Genomic DNA, 17,201 nt, shown 5'->3' with positions numbered 1-17,201 from the left:
CAGACTTCTCAAAAAATGAATGATCCGAGCCATTCATCTGACTTTTCGGCTAGCCGTACCCAACGCATTCGTAGCTGACGATTTACACGTAAAACTCAACGAAATAACAAGTCGATGAGCAAGCGAACATACATTCTCTCCGTAGGCAGGTACGGCTTATTTAAATCTGCCGGTCGGTAGTGCATCGCCAGATCGCATCGGCAGAAATTGTCAAAAATAATCACGCCGTTTTACGTCGTTTAATTGATATTGTAATTTTTTTAAGTTGTCAGGAATTATCATTTAGTGGACATGATGGATCGAAGCATTTGTTAAAAATCAAAGTAATTATAGAGAAAATAATAAAATTGTTTTAGAAATATTTACTTTATGATTCGAAGTGTATTCGTAATACAGAATGAACTAATACATATAATCAAATAGTTATATTTTGAATAACGTTATTGAATCTGAGATTTAGAAAACCATTTGCTTTTCGCTGAAAGTAGATGAAACTTTTGATTATCATGTCATTCACAATTATCAATTATTGTTGTTCCATACGCGTTACGTCGTTACGTGGTAATATTTATGACAGGTTTTTAGGTTTTAGAAACGTGAGTAAAAGCAATAAGGCAGAATATATTTTTGATGTTTTAAAGAATTTTTTAAAATTTTTTGATATCAAAAATAAATTTATAGGGCAAACTGGGGCAATCTTATGACGGCGTTGCTGTGATGTGTGGTGAATTGCATGGTCTCATAACTAAAACTAAAACTACATATTGCATCACAAGCTTTATTTACTCACTATTATGCGCATATAATGAATTTAGTTTTGCATGATACGTGTAAAAAAATAAAGAATATCGTCTTTTCTTGCCAGTTTAGCTCACCTAAACGGATTACTGCTTTAGAACAAATTTGTTTCGAAAAAAAAGCGAACAGTTTGTCAGACGCGATGAAATTTTAAATCTCGGTTAGTTTTATCTAAGCAGATTATCTCTGGTAGTTTTAGTATCTGTAGTAGATTTTCGTGAACAGCTTTTGGAAGTTTTTGATTTTATTATCGAAGGCGACGATTTTGAAATTGGCGATACCTCGATCCGTGAAGCAATCGATTTGAGAACTTTCTTTTAAATTTAAATTCTTTTAAATATTTTTAAGACAGAGTTTGCCCAAGATATTCACTATTGTTCAAAATCAGTCAACTGATATTATTTATTCAGAAAATAGAATACGAAAGCTGGTGCAAAATCTCAGAGATTTTCGTAATGATAGTAGTTTCCAATATATACGCAGTGACATTTTGGACTCGCTTGATATTTCCGAACCATTCCAAAAAAGACAACATGATACATATCTCGAAAAACGAATAGGTATATCTTGAAATTTTGGATACCTACTAATATATGCAAATAGATACTCGTTTTTCGAATTTTGAAGATTTGCAAATTTTTGACCTCTTTGACGATTCAAAATTTAAAAGTTACCTTCGCCAAAGAATTTCCAAGATATTTATTATAACAAGTTAGGTACTTAAAAATTATACCGATCCAAATATTTTCAGACAGTGGGATAAGTTACAAAATATGTATGTATAATTCTATGTAGTAAGTACTGCAATTCGTTATAACAAACTGTTTATCAATTATCTTATCACCACTACCACCAATTTCTGCCTCAAATAAACGGGATTTATCTTGTCTCAAAAGAATCAACACGTATAGTCGAAACACCATGAAACAAGAGAGAATGTCAAGTACATCAAATAAAAAAAAACAAAAAACAACAAAATATCCTATGATGATTTAAGCCTTTTAGTTTGATGGTATACCTATATGAGGAGACAAAAAAACCTTGCCGACCCTGTCTCCAAGGCCACGAGCCGCCACTGAAACGAATGGACACTAAATAGAAAAAAAGAATGTGTGTGTACTTTGTACGCACGTAAGAAGTTATACTTCTATTATATGATTATATGATTATAAACGAAATTAATATACTTTTTATTTATATTTTATTTAAATATTAAATTAATTTATACTTACTACTTCTCAAACATTTTTATTAAAACAGTGCCAAAAATTAAAATAATAAAAAAATAAAACACACACAAGTACATTAAAAATGCCACAAATGATTTCTGAACATTAATTGTCGGAAAATTTTTTAACTAAATACGTATTTTCTGAAAATAAAATTATATAATAAATATACTTACAATCATAAAATGTATAAAAAAAAATAAAAAAAATAAAAGTTTCTATTGGGATTCGAACCAACTTACCAAGCGGCTGGTATTTGCGTTGTATTTTGAGTCACCCGCATTAAAACTTCGCCACAGAGACAGCTTGTCATTATGTGCGAAGATCGTCTAACTAAACAGATTAACATTTTGACATTTTTAACTTATGTAAATCAAATTATTTTGATTTTGAATTGAAATGATTTAGAATTGAAAAAATACAACAAAACATAGAGTAAGAAAACAATATATTAGGTGAATATTATTTAAATAAAAGTATTACATACTACTTATGTATTTTGGTAGGTTCAAGGTAGGTATCGGAGCCCGTATAACGACTAATAAATTTCGCAATCACTTGCGTCGTGCAAAGTGGCTATGTTCAAATATCATAACAAAATTTGATCAACTATTTATAAAACACTTACCAGTGAAAGATTCTTTAGCTCTGAATAAGCGAGATCTGCGGCACTCATACTAGTCACAGTTTGATGAGCTTTCACATTGGCATGCAACAATCATCTCTTCTATGTAAATAAGTCCAAAAATATAATATAAAAACTATTTAAAAAGGCAGTATAACCATTAACTAACTTTTTGTTTGTTTGTTTCTCTTCCAACAAATTTTAAAACGCAACAAGCATACATTATAACCAAACCACAGTCCCACAGCTGTGCCACAGCTGCCATATTGGATAATTTTTGTCATGTCATTTGAACATCCAATCAGAACAAAGTTATAATGCGCATGCGCCCGGTCGCTAGGTTTTCCCATATAAAATTTCACCGTCATTACGCCCGTAAAGAAGTATAACTTCAAAAAGAATGGAACAACCACATAACCAGAATGGGGGAGGCACATATACAAATAAATGTCAATGGTCAAAATAGCACGAGATAAATCACCAATCGGTAGAAGAAGTATCGACCGACCGCGCAAAAGATGGAGTGACAACCTTCCATAGAGGTATCAATCCGCCAATGAACAAGCAGAATTGCTTATAAAGAGGAAGAAGAAGAAGAAGACTACTATTGAATGATTTCCTCGAAAACTGATTCAATATGTCGGTAAAAATTTTTACTTTTAAAAGCCTATGCATTTGACGGCGTAGGTACTCCAAACAAACTCGGATATATTTGTACCATACACGACATGACATGAGGCAGTAAAACGCAACAATAAATACTAAAACTTATTGCGCATTGTTTAAAAATTAAAACAATTATAAAAACCCTCTGGGGAGGTCGCCTCACTTTTTGCTCTTTTACAACCTCGACAAGTCGTAACAATAACAATTCCATTGATATTTTATTGCAGTTTTATTATTCCGTATAATTTGTTTTTCTCGTTGTAATTCAATCAAACTAGAAAATTCCGATTTATAGTTTATTTTCCCTTATAAACAAATTAAAAATGTACTTCGATTTTATTAATAAATTAACGAATTGTTCCACATCGTGTTTTTTAGGTATAGTACATTATTTGACGGTTTTTGCTGTACGTTTTAAAGAACCGTTTGGATTGACATCAAATTTGGCATACGCATAGCCAACATGTCAAAGAAAAAAAGTGATATTGTGTCGATTTGTGCTTTTGCCCTGGGGGTGACTTTCACCCCTTCTCGGGGGTGAAAAACATATGTTCAAAATAAGTTCGAAATTCGATAAAATGCCTAATTCTAAGCAACTTTTATTCTATACAGTTTTTTCACTAAGTCAATACTTTTCGGGTTATTTGCGAGTGAATATATTCATTTTTCAACAAAACAAACACGTTTTTAGACAATTTTTCGCAAATAATTCAAAAAGTAAGTATTTTATCGAAAAAACCATTGTTAGCAAAAGTATAGCTTGTAAAAAAGTGAAAAAAATGGTGTATACATATGAAATCTCTAGACCTAGTAGAAGCAGAGTTATAGCTAAAGAAAAATAGGTTCATATTCGCCAAACTTCAAATAAATATATTTCAACGTGAAATAACCAAAAAATGAAGCCCTTTTTTGAAAAAACTCATTACAACTTTTTTAAAGAGTTTAAAAAGCTTTATGTCTATTTTTATAAAAAAAATATTCTAGCGTCAAATGTGAGCAAGTTACGCTCAAAATACAGTTGGTCCGTTTTGATTTGGCATAAAAAAATCTGGAAAATCGCCCTCTAATTACCAACTTAAAGAGAATTAATCGTTACCGCTTCACATGTTGCTTTATTTATATTGTGTCTATATGATCTGTAAGTTTTATCGATAGTACATACCTACTAGTATGATACAATTGATCCAAAAGATGGCATAACCCAGACATCCAAAGTGAAAGTTATCCTCCAACACCAAATTGTTCTATATAGTCCACATAATGTTCAAAAAAAAGTCACACCATTCTGAGCGTCGGCTTTGGGGGGAAGAGGGGGAAGAAATCGGCAAATTCGTAGTTTTTTACGTTTTTCGTCAATATTTCTAAAACTATGCGGTTTAGCATGAACAACCTTCTATACAAAAATGTTCTACATTAAATTTGAAATAAAAAGGCCCTATGCATAATCCTTCTAAAATGAACGGTTCCAAAGTTACGGAGGTAGTATAGTATAATTGGTCCAAAAAAAGGCTTAACCCAGACATCCAAAGTAAAAGTTTTCCTTTTACGCCAAATTGTTCTATATGGTCCACATATTGTTCAGTAAAAAGTTACACCATTTTGAGCGTCCGGTTTGGGGGGAGATGGGGGAGAAGTCGGTAAATTAGTAGCTTTTTTACGTTTTTCGTCAATATTTCTAAAACTATGCTTTAACGTAAACAATGTTCTATACAAAAATGTTCTACATAAAATTTAAAACAAAAAAGATCCTATACATAATTGTTATAAAATCAACGGTTCCAGTGTTACGAAGGGTGAAAAGAGGAGGTTTTCGATACTTTTTATATGTTTTGGGCAATTGATGATGATTTTGGGTGGTGAGGTTGATGTTTCTTCAAGGACTTATAACTAACATATAATCGGCCACTGAAATAAAAAAACCTGTTAAAGAAAATTTCTTTCATTAGTAATAATATTATAAATTTCTTAAAAATTATAAAAAGTATCGAAAACCTCCTACTTTTCACCCTCCGTTACTCTGGAACCGTTGATTTTATAACAATTATGTATAGGACCTTTTTTGTTTTAAATTTTGTGTAAAACATTTTTGGATAGAATATTGTTTACGCTAATGCATAGTTTTAGAAATATTGACGAAAAACGTAAGGAAACTACTAATTTACCGACTTCTCCCCCATCTACCCCCCAAACCGGACGCTCAAAATGGTGTAACTTTTTACTGAACAATATGTGGACCATATAGAACATTTTGGTGTTGGAGGAAAACTTTTACTTTGGATGTTTGGATTAGGCCTTTTTTCGGACCAATTATAATATACTACCTCCGTAACTTTGGAACCGTTTATTTTAGAAGGATTATGCATAGGGCCTTTTTTATTTCAAATTGAATTTAGAACATTTTTTTATACAAGGTTGTTTATGATAATCCGCATAGTTTTAGAAATATTGACGAAAAACGTAAAAAACTACGAATTTACCGATTTCTCCCTTCTCTCCCCCCCCCCCCCCAAACCCGACGCTAAAAATGGTGTGACTTTTTTCTGAACATTATGTGGACCATATAGAACAATTTGGTGTTGGAAGATAACTTTCACTTTGGATGTCTGGGTTTGGGTCTAGTTATACCATAGGTACTATACTTATTTTTAAAAAAAAAGTGGTTTTAAAATAAAATTTTTAAAATTTTTTATCTTGAAAAAAATGCTCTTTTTCAAAATAACTTTAACAAAATGATTAGTACATAATACCAAAAATCTCAAGAAGTAATAAAATGTACGTTTTGCTTTTCTGAATATTTTGGACTTTTTGTTTTCCTGTTAGACAAAAATCGGTTATGCTATGGCTGTTCAAAGTTTGCATACACTTGGGATTAGTGACTCGTTCAAGCCATTTTAACTACAGCCTTTTCAAAAATAAGCACTTTGAACCGCTGAGACTTACATATCGTATAAATAAAGAATAAATAAGCAAAGTAACTTGTGAAGCGGTAACGAATAATTTGATTTGATATGCTAATTAGAGGGTGCTTTTCGCGATTCTTTTTACCAAAAAATAGAAGATACCAACAATATTTTGAGCATTACTTTTAAGGTTAGAAGTTTTTTTAAAGAACAAAAATAAACCTTTTTTTAAACACTTTAAAAAAATTGAAATGAGTGTTCCCCGAAAAGTGTTCCGATTTTTGGTTATTTCTCGATGAAATATTCGATTTGGAATTTGACGAATAAGAACCTACTTTTCATTAGCTACAACTTTGCTTGTACTGGGTCTACAGACTTAATATATGCAAATTTTTTTTCATTTTTTTATAAGCTATATTTTTACTAAGAATATTTTTTTCGACAAAATACTTACTTTTTGAGTTATTTGCGAAAAACCGTCTAAAAACGTGGATATTTTGTTTAAAAATGAACAAATTCACTCGCAAATAACTCGAAAAGTATTGACTTACATAAAAAACTCTATAAAACAAAAGTTGCTTAGAATTAGTCAGTTTATCGAATTCCGAACTTATTTTGGACATATATTTTTTCACCCCCGAGAAGGGGTGAGACTCACCCCCAGGGCAAAAGCACACATCGGTACAATATCACTTTTTTCTTTGATTTATTAGCTGTGTATGCCAAATTTCATGTCAATCCAAGCGGTTCTTTAAAATGTAGAGGTTTTGCAATATTTTACCGCTAAAGAACGTACTAGTAGTCCTTTTCGTCATCTTTCGTAGACCATCTTGCCGTCGTGTCGGTGATCTTCCTCTTTTTCTTTAATATGATCTTGGTCTCCGTTCAGTTAACTTGTGTGTTCACCTTTCATCCTTCATTCTTACCACATGGCCAGTCCATTTCCATTTCTATCCGCAAAGCTCTCTCCACAACATCTGTAACTTTGGTTCTGTTTCGTAGGTCTTCGTTCGTGATCTTGTCTTTTACTGTTACTCCTATCATTGAACGCTCCATCCTTCTTTGTGCTATTCTTAGTTCTGAAGCATTGTTTTTTGTTCGGTGCAATGTTTCCACACCTCAGGTCATTACTGATCGAAGCAGGGCCGTAAGTACGATGTTGGAGGCCCCCTACCAGGTGCTCTCGGGGGTTTACCCCTCAGAGGAAGGGGGAGTAAACCCCCATCTCTCATCTGGAAAACGTTTTACGAAGTTTATTGATTCGTTTTGAACGTCTTGTTCTTGTTGTGCGTTTGCATTCAAAATATAATCAGGTTGAACAATTCGGTACGTATCTAACACTGTTTTCATTCCTTGAAATGCCTGCAAGAGTGTTCCTCGTTCCTGCATGAGTGTCTAGCTGATGGCATAAGTGTCGATCATTGAGTAAAACTCAATCGATCATTGTCGACTGCATCAAATCTTCCAGCCCAGCGTGTTGGATTTAAGGTCGCGGCAGATTATCATGCACGAATCGTTTCCGGCACGTAGCGTTTAGTTTCCGAAAAATATTGATTTTAATGGTTTTAAATATGAACAATTCACATTGTCCGTACCGTATCGTATCAGAAACCTTTTTCTAAAATCAGGTTTTTCGGAGACTACGTGCTGGTAACGATTCGAGTACGATAATCTGCTGCGACCTTGAGAGGATTTAGAGTCATTTTCGAGGAACATCTTTCAGATTGGTATGAGAACTTCAGTGCCTCCCAACGAAAGATACTGTTCGTTGGGAGTTGAAAAAATATGAAGATATGAAGGTTTATGTAGAGAAAATGAAGGAAGAGGTAAACCAGATTGCTGAGAAGATACAGAAAATTGAAAAGGTGGAAGAAAAATTCTAGAATGCGTTAAAATTTGATATAGAAAAAGTGGAAGAAAAATTGAAGGAGATAGGAAAATGTCAAAAAGGAGAAGACCGTCGGGAAGTAATTGTATACAGCTCTAATGAGAGTAGAATCCAATTTGGCAGGGATATTAGAAAACGACATCCAGTAGATACCTTTCATTAAAATCGTAAAAAACAAATTCCAACATATGAAGAACTTCGATGACTGCAAAGAAATTATAAAAAGCCACCTAAAAGACGGAGCTGCGTTGTGATTTGGAAGTAAAGAAAATGAGGTGACTTCATGGAGAGATTTTGAGACAAAATTTTTTATAATCGTGCATGTGAAACAGGTTAAAATCGGTCATTGAAGTTGTTAGAATTAATATTCCGTGTACTTATTACAATCGGACAACTCGAAGTAGAACTTGACTGAAAGTACTTTAAAAAGTTTATTTGACCTCGTTACAATTTGCAGGTCCAGCGATAACGGGCCTGCAAGGGATGCACTGCAGGCGGACGCCCCTGTTTTGGGGGCGCCAAAATGAGCTTTTTTTCTGCTGGTGTTATACAAAATACTAATTTAAAAAAACCGATGGGCGCCTATTGTAGTTTTGCAGGGGGGCACCTTATACCCTAGGACTCTAGCGCCGGGACTGGTTACAATCTATGAACGGCCAACCAAAAGGGGGCCCCGGGGCACTGACCCGATTGCCCCAATGGTAGTTACGGCTCTGGATCGAAGACTTTTCGATTCAGATTAAACGTTATGTTGCCGTGTTTAATTTTTTTTTACGAGTTCCATATGCTACTCATCCATGTGCTATTCTTGATACCCCTCCTGTTATTTGTTCCAACGTAGTCCAAGGTACCTATATGTATTTATCAACAAGTTTTACTTCGTCGTTCTCAATTTTTAAATTGTTACTGAGCACGATGTTCGTCATATATTTTCTTTTGGGGATATTTATTTCAGATTTCTCCACAGGCTCTTTCCAGCTCTTCTAACATGATGTTAATTTCGCCTAGGTTATTTCATATCAAAACTATGTCATCAGCATAACTATATATTTCTATTTTCCTTTTATATTTCTAATGATGTAAATGCTATCGTTTGTCTGTCTTTCTGGTCTAAACGCTGCTTATTCTTCTCCCAGTTCTTTTTCTACCTCTTGCCTTGGCATCTTCTCTATTTTCGTGTATATTTTAAAACATATCACAAGGGTTAATCAATTATTAATCATGCACTTTTAAATTGAGTAGGTAGGGGAACAGTGGGCAAAGTGGCCATGCTAAGGAATATTTTTTTTATCTTGAAGAAAATAAATAAGAAATAAACTATATAAGATACCCTATATACTTAGCTACATAAGGCAAGTTTTATTTTGACTTTATCACGGTATATTTTTTATATATTTTTTATTCTGACCCTACCAAATGGCCACCTTGCCCTTCGGGGCCACCAATGAGGTGGCCACTTTGCCCGATATAAAATACTTACAAAATTTAAAATGAATTTGTATATTACATAAAACTATATTTTCAAAATAAAAACATTATTGCGATCATAGAAAAAAAAAAGTTTCACACAAAGTTTATTTACAAACGTCACAAATAAAATCATTGTCTTCTTCTTCACACCCGGCACAAGCCTCATGTGCCCATTGCAAACAGCCGGAACACCTTATCCATCCTTCATTGCCCCTTGATTTGGAATATAAGTCCCCTTGGAATATATTGCAGAAAAGGCAATCAGTATCAATATCACTCACGTCACTTTCCGAGTCATTAAATAAAGCACTGATTTTGATTTAATTTTCTGCTTTCCTTTACTTTTTTCTTTGCTTCCTTCATTCCGCTTTTTAACCTGTTTTCCTTTTTCAGTTCCAGCTTTATTTTCTTAAGCCTTTCCTTTTCTTCTTTTTCTGCTTTTGCGGCTACTAGTTCCATCTTGAAAGGGCTCGAGGTCCAAACTGCAGCTGTTCCTTTTTTTCGTTTATTTTCTCGTTTGAGAATATTTGCTTTAGGGATTGGAACAATATCCTGTGGGCTTATAGCAAAAGTATAGTGCCTCTTGCCCTTGGAGATGCTGCTTATATCGCATGAAGTACTGCAATGAGGAAGTGGGCTAGGCTGGAACGTTGAAGTACTTGGCTTTGGCGAATCTTGGGCTTAGGAAATTAAAACGAATGTAGAATTTGGATCTCCAGATCCTAGAGTGACATTTTGGGTGTGATCATTGGAAAACATAGGAACTGCAGCGTTGGATGCAGAGGTAACTGGTCGGAAATCAACCTCTTCAGAAGGCGAGTTCTCTGTACTTTCAAGTGGTGTCTCTTGACTTCGAGGAATATTTTGTTGCTAATCTGCAATATCTTTTCCTAGTACCATAGTAGAAGCTTCCTCTTGGTCTTCAACAGCTAATTCTTGATTTTCAGCTTCTTGAAGAGAGGTAGAACCTTGCACGGAGATTTCTGTGGTCATAGCTGCAGCAAAATCAATGTCAGTAAACTTCTGTCTGTTTATAGGAACTATGCCACATTTACCAAACCTCTTTACCGCAATTGTTGGAGTAGCTGCAAGTGGAAATGCCTCTCCAAGAAGTTTAGACACCTCATACTGTGTCACTAGCCTACCACGATTATTACGCATGAATCTTTCGATCGCTTGGATATAGTAAGTATTTAGAGGCCCCATGAAAGAAACGTCGAGTGGCTGCAGCTTATGACTACAGTGGGGGGGAATGCAAACTACAGTTGTATGATTTTCTCTAGCCCTTTCAATGAAATCTAGATTTTTTGTATGGGTCGAATGTCCATCAATTATCAGCAAAACTGGGTCGTCTTCGGATGGCTTCGCAAACTTCAAGAAATGGTCAAACCATTGTGTGAAACTTTCAGTTTTCAGCTTCACTATGAAGGATGACAAACAAAAGCTGTTCCAGGTGGACCTCCGTCTTGAAGTTCCACTTTCATCCGCTGTCTAGGAAAGATGATAAAAGGAGGAATAAAAACTCTCCCAGCTGACATTGAAATTACAAATGTGGTGAGAACACCTCTCTCTGGCAGATGTAATAGAGCCGACTTGCCGTCGCCCTTTTAGAGCTAAAACCTTTGAAGACTTTGACTGAACTGTCGTAAGTCCAGTTTCATCAACATTGTAGACCCTATGACGAGGATACAAATGATTTTTTTTGAACATGCTCCAAAATGTCAAAAAACTTATTTACATTTGTTTTGTTAAATGCTTGCGCCCTTGCTGCTGAAGTCGCCTCAGGTTTTCTTAACACAAGCTCAGGATGGCGCTTTCTGAACCCAGTTACCCAATATTTTCCTGCCAATTTCGTTTCTTTATTGAAACTGTGAGGGATGTTATTTCGTTCAGCCAGTTGATAAGCAAGGCTGCGCAAGTCAGCTACATTGATTCCAAAAAACGAACCTCCATCTCCAAGAGATAATTTACCAACTGCTGTTCTTGCTCTTCATTGAAAACAGCTCGAAAATTGATTAATATTTTCTTATTGTCAGTGGCGTCTTGATTTTTATCTAGTACTCGACGTTTTAGTGTGTTCCTAGGCACATTGTAAGCTTTAGCAGCCGTTTGATAAGGCATCCCATCGATTGGTCTTTGCATCGCTGCGGGGTCCCATGACTGCTGATTACTCTTCCTCTGATATTTGGACACCATCGCTACAACTGAAAAAAAAACAATGTTTTAGAATTATGTACATGTTAAATAGCATTAAAATATGAAAGTCATATCACGGTGTTTTCACCTTAAATAAAGCTACAATAATCGAATATACAATACAGTAATGTCAATTTACATTACAGTACATCACTCGCTAAAATAGTTCAGTACCGGGACTCTGTAACTTTTATAGCGAAAGCGTAAGCGTGATTTCCGAACGCTTTCATCAAGTTATACTCTGTAAACTGCTGTCGGATGACGCCGGCAACACCGAATGGAGTTCGGAAATTCGGAAGTAAAGCGAAACGTGATTATTTGTGGTTTCGTTTCACCACGTTTAGCGCTTAGAGTGGCGTATTAAAAGAAGAAATTGACAATTTTACTTGGTTTTAAGGTTGTTTTTTACCACGTTTCGCTTTTTTGGCCGTTGTTGTTTACAAATACATAGTGTACTTGAGTTTGCAGTTTTCACAAATACATTTTTTTAACATAGAAATATATATAATGTTATCCATCAACGGTTGCAATTCATTAAAAAGGTAATGGAATAAATCTTTATTTAATCTAAACAACTCTATGAATCGTAAATCCGGCAAACCAAAATAATCACTTCTATCCCTTAAAAATCTACCTTCTTCACGAAGCAGCCGTAACTGATCCCTACCCAGGCAACCAAGTGACGTCAACAACGTCGAGGAAACGTCAGTATTTGGTGGAATATATACACATGGTTGAACATTACGTCATATCGACGTCTTTTTTAGGTGATTTTAAATACGTAAGATTAATGACGTTAAAATACGTTTAAAAGACGTTTTTATTTCAGCCAGCCTAAGTCTGACGTCACGAAATTGGGAGGAGCTTAAAAGTTACAAAACTAAGGTTATGTTTGTATCGTTGTCGTTTGTTTGTCCTAGTATTTTGCCCATTTGGATTTTTGTTGGCTGTTTTGTGTGTGTTTTTTAAAACTTTTGTTTGTCATTTGTAAATTTTATAAATTTACCACAATGCAAAGTGATTATTTAAGGAAATTATTATTGGAAACTACGCAGATGTTTTAGAAAGGTAAGCGAAACAATTTTTATTTACTATTCATTTTTCCCTGATATGTATCAAAATGATGAATTTTGCAAGCAATAACATTATTTCTTTTATTGTTTTAGATATTCATTGAAGCTGAAAATAATTGGAGATTTAGATCCATATACAATTCAGTCATCAGAATTGGATTTTACAGTGCATTCCATCAATAATTACTGTTAGATAGACAATGCTATTATAGATAGACTGGTAGAGTCTCACAGTTACTACTTTAAGCAGCAGATGAAAGCATACAAAGCCTTCAGGCTCATAAAAGCCTTCACAACTGGATTTGTTTTGAAACATTTGATGTTTTGATATGACTTCTATATTATTGTTGGAAAGGTAAGTCTTTATTTTATTTATTCACCATCAAAAATATATAGATAACAGTATTAGTGTCTTTCGGATAAATGGGTTTTAAATATTAGATTTATTTACGTTTATATATCTGTATGAAACCAGACATATTGTCGTCTCGTCTCGTACTCGTTTAAAAAGGATGCACATGCATATTTTTACCAGAAGAGTAAATAGTGTCATCTTCGTATACACTGATCTCCCTTTGCAGCAAAGTTAGTACCAAAAATATGTAACTCCCCAGTTTGTCATACCACATGATTGACCTCACTGTTTAGAAAGTGATATTTTTATTTTCAAGAAAGAGTTGGTGGTAAATAATATTAATACACTCATTAAACAATATAGGTACAAATGTTAGTATCTATCTATAAAATATTCCATTTGAGCATTCTATCTTTTAAAATGGGAGATACGTAGTATTCGCATTAGTCATATTTAGAGAAATAATTTTTTGTGCCTCTGTAAAATTTGGATAAATGAAGTTACACAGTTTACAGATTAGGTCGACGACATGTAATTGCTATGATAGAAAAGAGAATACTAAACAGTCATGATTGTTTGTTCTAAAATTATATTATATTATTGTCTGATTTTAAAATATTCTCAATCATTGTAAAGAACGCAAATACTCTAATGAAAATAAATTTTTGTAGTTCAAGCATTCCCACAAAGATAAAATATTTTTTTAGGTGAAGAATTCCCAAAAAGCTAATGCTAAACCACTAGATGCTTGGGTGATAGCCAGTTCCAATGGCATAGCAAATGCACATTGTATGTGTATTGCCGGTAATAGTGAAGTTTGCAGCCATATTGCAGCAATCTTATTTGCAGCTGAGTATGCCCACAGCAAGACAGAAGAAGAAGAACCCAATGCATGTGCAGATGTTACAGCTATGTACATTCTCTGGTGAAAACCTAACGAGTTTTCAAGCTGTTCGGTCAGAGTGCTTGTTGCACTCTCTAAACGAACTGAAATATAAGACGGCTTTGGCTTCATGTTGCAGCGATATGAAAATGGTTAGTCAATTTTAATTATAATGTACTTCTTCATCATGAGTATTTATGTATAGAGCTTTTCATTCACAGTCATTTGTTTCGAGCTTCTGTCATGTGTCACATAATATTAATATTATATCTACGTCATACGTTATTGGTATATACCAATGATACACACCAAAGACATGGCGTAGATATATTAATATTATGTGACACATGACAGATGCTCGAAACAAATGACAGTGGATAAAAAGCCCTATTAGTCTTTTAAGTGTGTATTATCAGATATCACATGTAAATTGTTTTTATCATTTTAATTTGGTCATTACAGTCCCTTAATCAAAAAATATATTTTTCAGGTGTCTGTGGATCTTTTTTTATGCAAAAATTTGTAATAATTATTTGAAATCATTTTGAGGATTATAAGAGTATGGAAATATACATATGTGAGAACACAGACTATTATAGTTTTGTCCTATTTTTTATCATTCAATCGTCTTCTTTAAAATTTATAAATATAAAGCAGATAGTTTTCATTGAAATTCAATATATTGGGTCTTATTTGTATGTATTCATATTTGACTAAAGGTACGATTCCGATAACGACTGCAGACAGCAACTGCAAACATCAGTTTGCACTACTACTTTGCACTATTTATCTGTATGAGACTGATTCCGACATCTGACTGCAACTGCTGTCCGGCAGAACGTCAGTTGCTAATAATTATGCAAATTATTAGTGCAAAATAATGACGTCTGTCATGGTGACAACTGTAACTGCCATCTGCACTCGTTGTCGGAATCGTACCTTTAAAATGTGTGGTATAATTATAATAATTATATATATTATATAACTTAAATGGTTTAAACTTAAGTTTGTTATTACATTGTGACTTTAATGTTTAATTTGTTAATAAATGATTTATTAGTTTATATGTTGTTTCACTTTTGACACAGTAAATATTTATAATATAAAAAGTGAAAATTCTATGTATGTTATATATGTTGCATTGAGGATATTGTAATTCTATGCATTTTAACAAGCCTTCCATTTGGTTTTACTTAAATGGAAAAATTGCAATACTAACAATGCCCATACGAATAATTGAATGGGCCTGCCGAATAACGTTGTAAACGCCACATGGTTTGTTTTTGAGAAGTCAAAGAAAAAGTTTTAATATTGTGATGATGGTGAGTTTATACATTTTAAGGGTTAGTAATACAGTTTTTAAATACAAAATACAAACTGTATTACTCACCTTTAAAATGTATAAACTCGCCATTATCACAATATAAAACTTTTTCTTTGACTTCTCAAAAACAAACCATGTGGTGGACCCATTCAATTATTGTGTATTTCTAAAACCATAAAATAAAAATTAAATCTAAAAAACGACGCAAAATCGACGTAAAAACTACGTTTTTCATATCACGTATTTAAAACGTGATAAAAATGACGTGACTTATGGTGGGACATATTCACGTGATCTTCGACGTCGAAAAAACGTGATAAACTGACGTCGTTTGGTGATAATTATGACGTTTTTTCAACGTTTTATAAACGTTATTTGGTTGCCTGGGTACGTTCTTGTTCGTCGAAAATTATTAAATTTATAGGCAACATTTTATTTAATTTCAACAATAAACACTTGTTTTTGTTTACCTTATGCTTTTTTGGAATTATAGGTTAGTTAAATCTGTCAAATATGTAGAATCACTTAGACAAGGTTTTTCCTTGTCTAAGTAGAATCACATCACATTTCCACAGGACGGAGTTTATCTATGGCATAGAACAAGACAATTATTACAGAACTCTAAAATCTTGAAACGACGTGCTGTGTTGCCGTTAATTTTTACCCAATCGTTCGTTTCAATTCGTTCCAGTTCGTAGAGTATTGCGATAGTATAGCGAAGCGAAGCCACACAATACTCTACTCAGTACGATTCGAACTGAACCGTTGCTTTGCTACGACTTGCTTACGCTTTCGCTATAAAAGTTATAGAGTCCCAAAACTGTTGCAGGTAAAAACCCTATACCAGGCTTTAATTCGTAAGAATTCAAATAAAACACACGTTATTATGCTTTTTCAAATAATGCTCAATAGTTTTGTAAACAACATACAATACTATTATTTTTCAATAAAAATACATTTTACTTTATGTCGGACATAGTGGCCACAGACGTGGCTACTTTGCCCTCTTCGTCGCCATTATAATATAAATGCCACACTACCGGCTAAACGAATCGCAAAAGTTTGCTTATATTAATTAATTAAATACACTTACCTTATATCAGGACATTGAAAAGCACGAAAATTTTCAATAACTTTTAAACAGGTGATCAGTGGACCGATTCTATAAGATCAACGCGAAACAATTACGTTCGTTATCCGACGGTTTGCTATTCTGTAAGCTCATTCGGGAAGAATCGGAGAAGCAGATCACGAAGCCGATTACAAAGCGAAAGCGATAACTTTTGACTTGCGTTTCGTTTCGCTTTCGATAGTGATTGGTCGATCATTTTCACGTGGTAAACAAGCGCAGGCGCTAAGCAGGTTGTTCGTTGTGTTGATTTCACAAGAATTCTGTGTTCTTTGTTTTGTTGATAATGAATTATGAATTAGTGATGCTCTTACACCACCTTCCCAATCTTCCGTAAGTTCCTGTAGCTCATCAAAAAGGAATCAAACTAGTTCTTTGCTTAAGCGAAAAATATCAATAAACCTTATATCTGTTAAACCCATAGATTTATAATACTCTAGATTGCGCCTTACGATCTTAAAATGGGTGACGGTTGCGACAGAGATAAATGAGCCTATTTGGTCGGTAGTCTCTTTCTAATTCAAGGGGAGTATCGACGACGTCACTATCCTACTCTGTCGTCGAGTATTTTAGATGGTTTGACAGTTCGAGCGCATGGCGACGAGAACTGGTCGTTTGTCTTCGGACGTGGATAATCCTGGTTCGAATCCCATACCAATCTTTAC

General features: G+C 34.0%; 1 protein-coding gene across 1 annotated transcript; it reads right to left on the bottom strand.

Annotated features, from left to right (window-relative positions):
• Positions 1–9,590: 9,590 nt before the first annotated feature.
• LOC126885666 (uncharacterized) lies at positions 9,591–16,949 on the bottom strand. The gene is made up of 2 exons (XM_050652360.1): positions 16,501–16,949; positions 9,591–11,780 (listed from the first exon to the last, which is right to left on the bottom strand). The coding sequence occupies exon 2, from the start codon at positions 10,780–10,782 to the stop codon at positions 10,447–10,449; it is 336 nt and encodes a 111-aa protein (XP_050508317.1). The 5' UTR covers positions 10,783–11,780; positions 16,501–16,949; the 3' UTR covers positions 9,591–10,446.
• Between the last annotated feature and the right edge of the window lie 252 nt (positions 16,950–17,201).

Source organism: Diabrotica virgifera, chromosome 5 (assembly GCF_917563875.1).
Source record: "Diabrotica virgifera virgifera chromosome 5, PGI_DIABVI_V3a".
Lineage (NCBI taxonomy): Eukaryota > Metazoa > Arthropoda > Insecta > Coleoptera > Chrysomelidae > Diabrotica > Diabrotica virgifera.
This window is presented reverse-complemented; position numbering and strand designations above follow the sequence as displayed.

Excerpts from the sequence above, each read along its gene's own strand:
- LOC126885666 (XM_050652360.1), bottom strand. The coding sequence starts at position 10,782 with ATGGGGCCTCTAAATACTTACTATATCCAAGCGATCGAAAGATTCATG.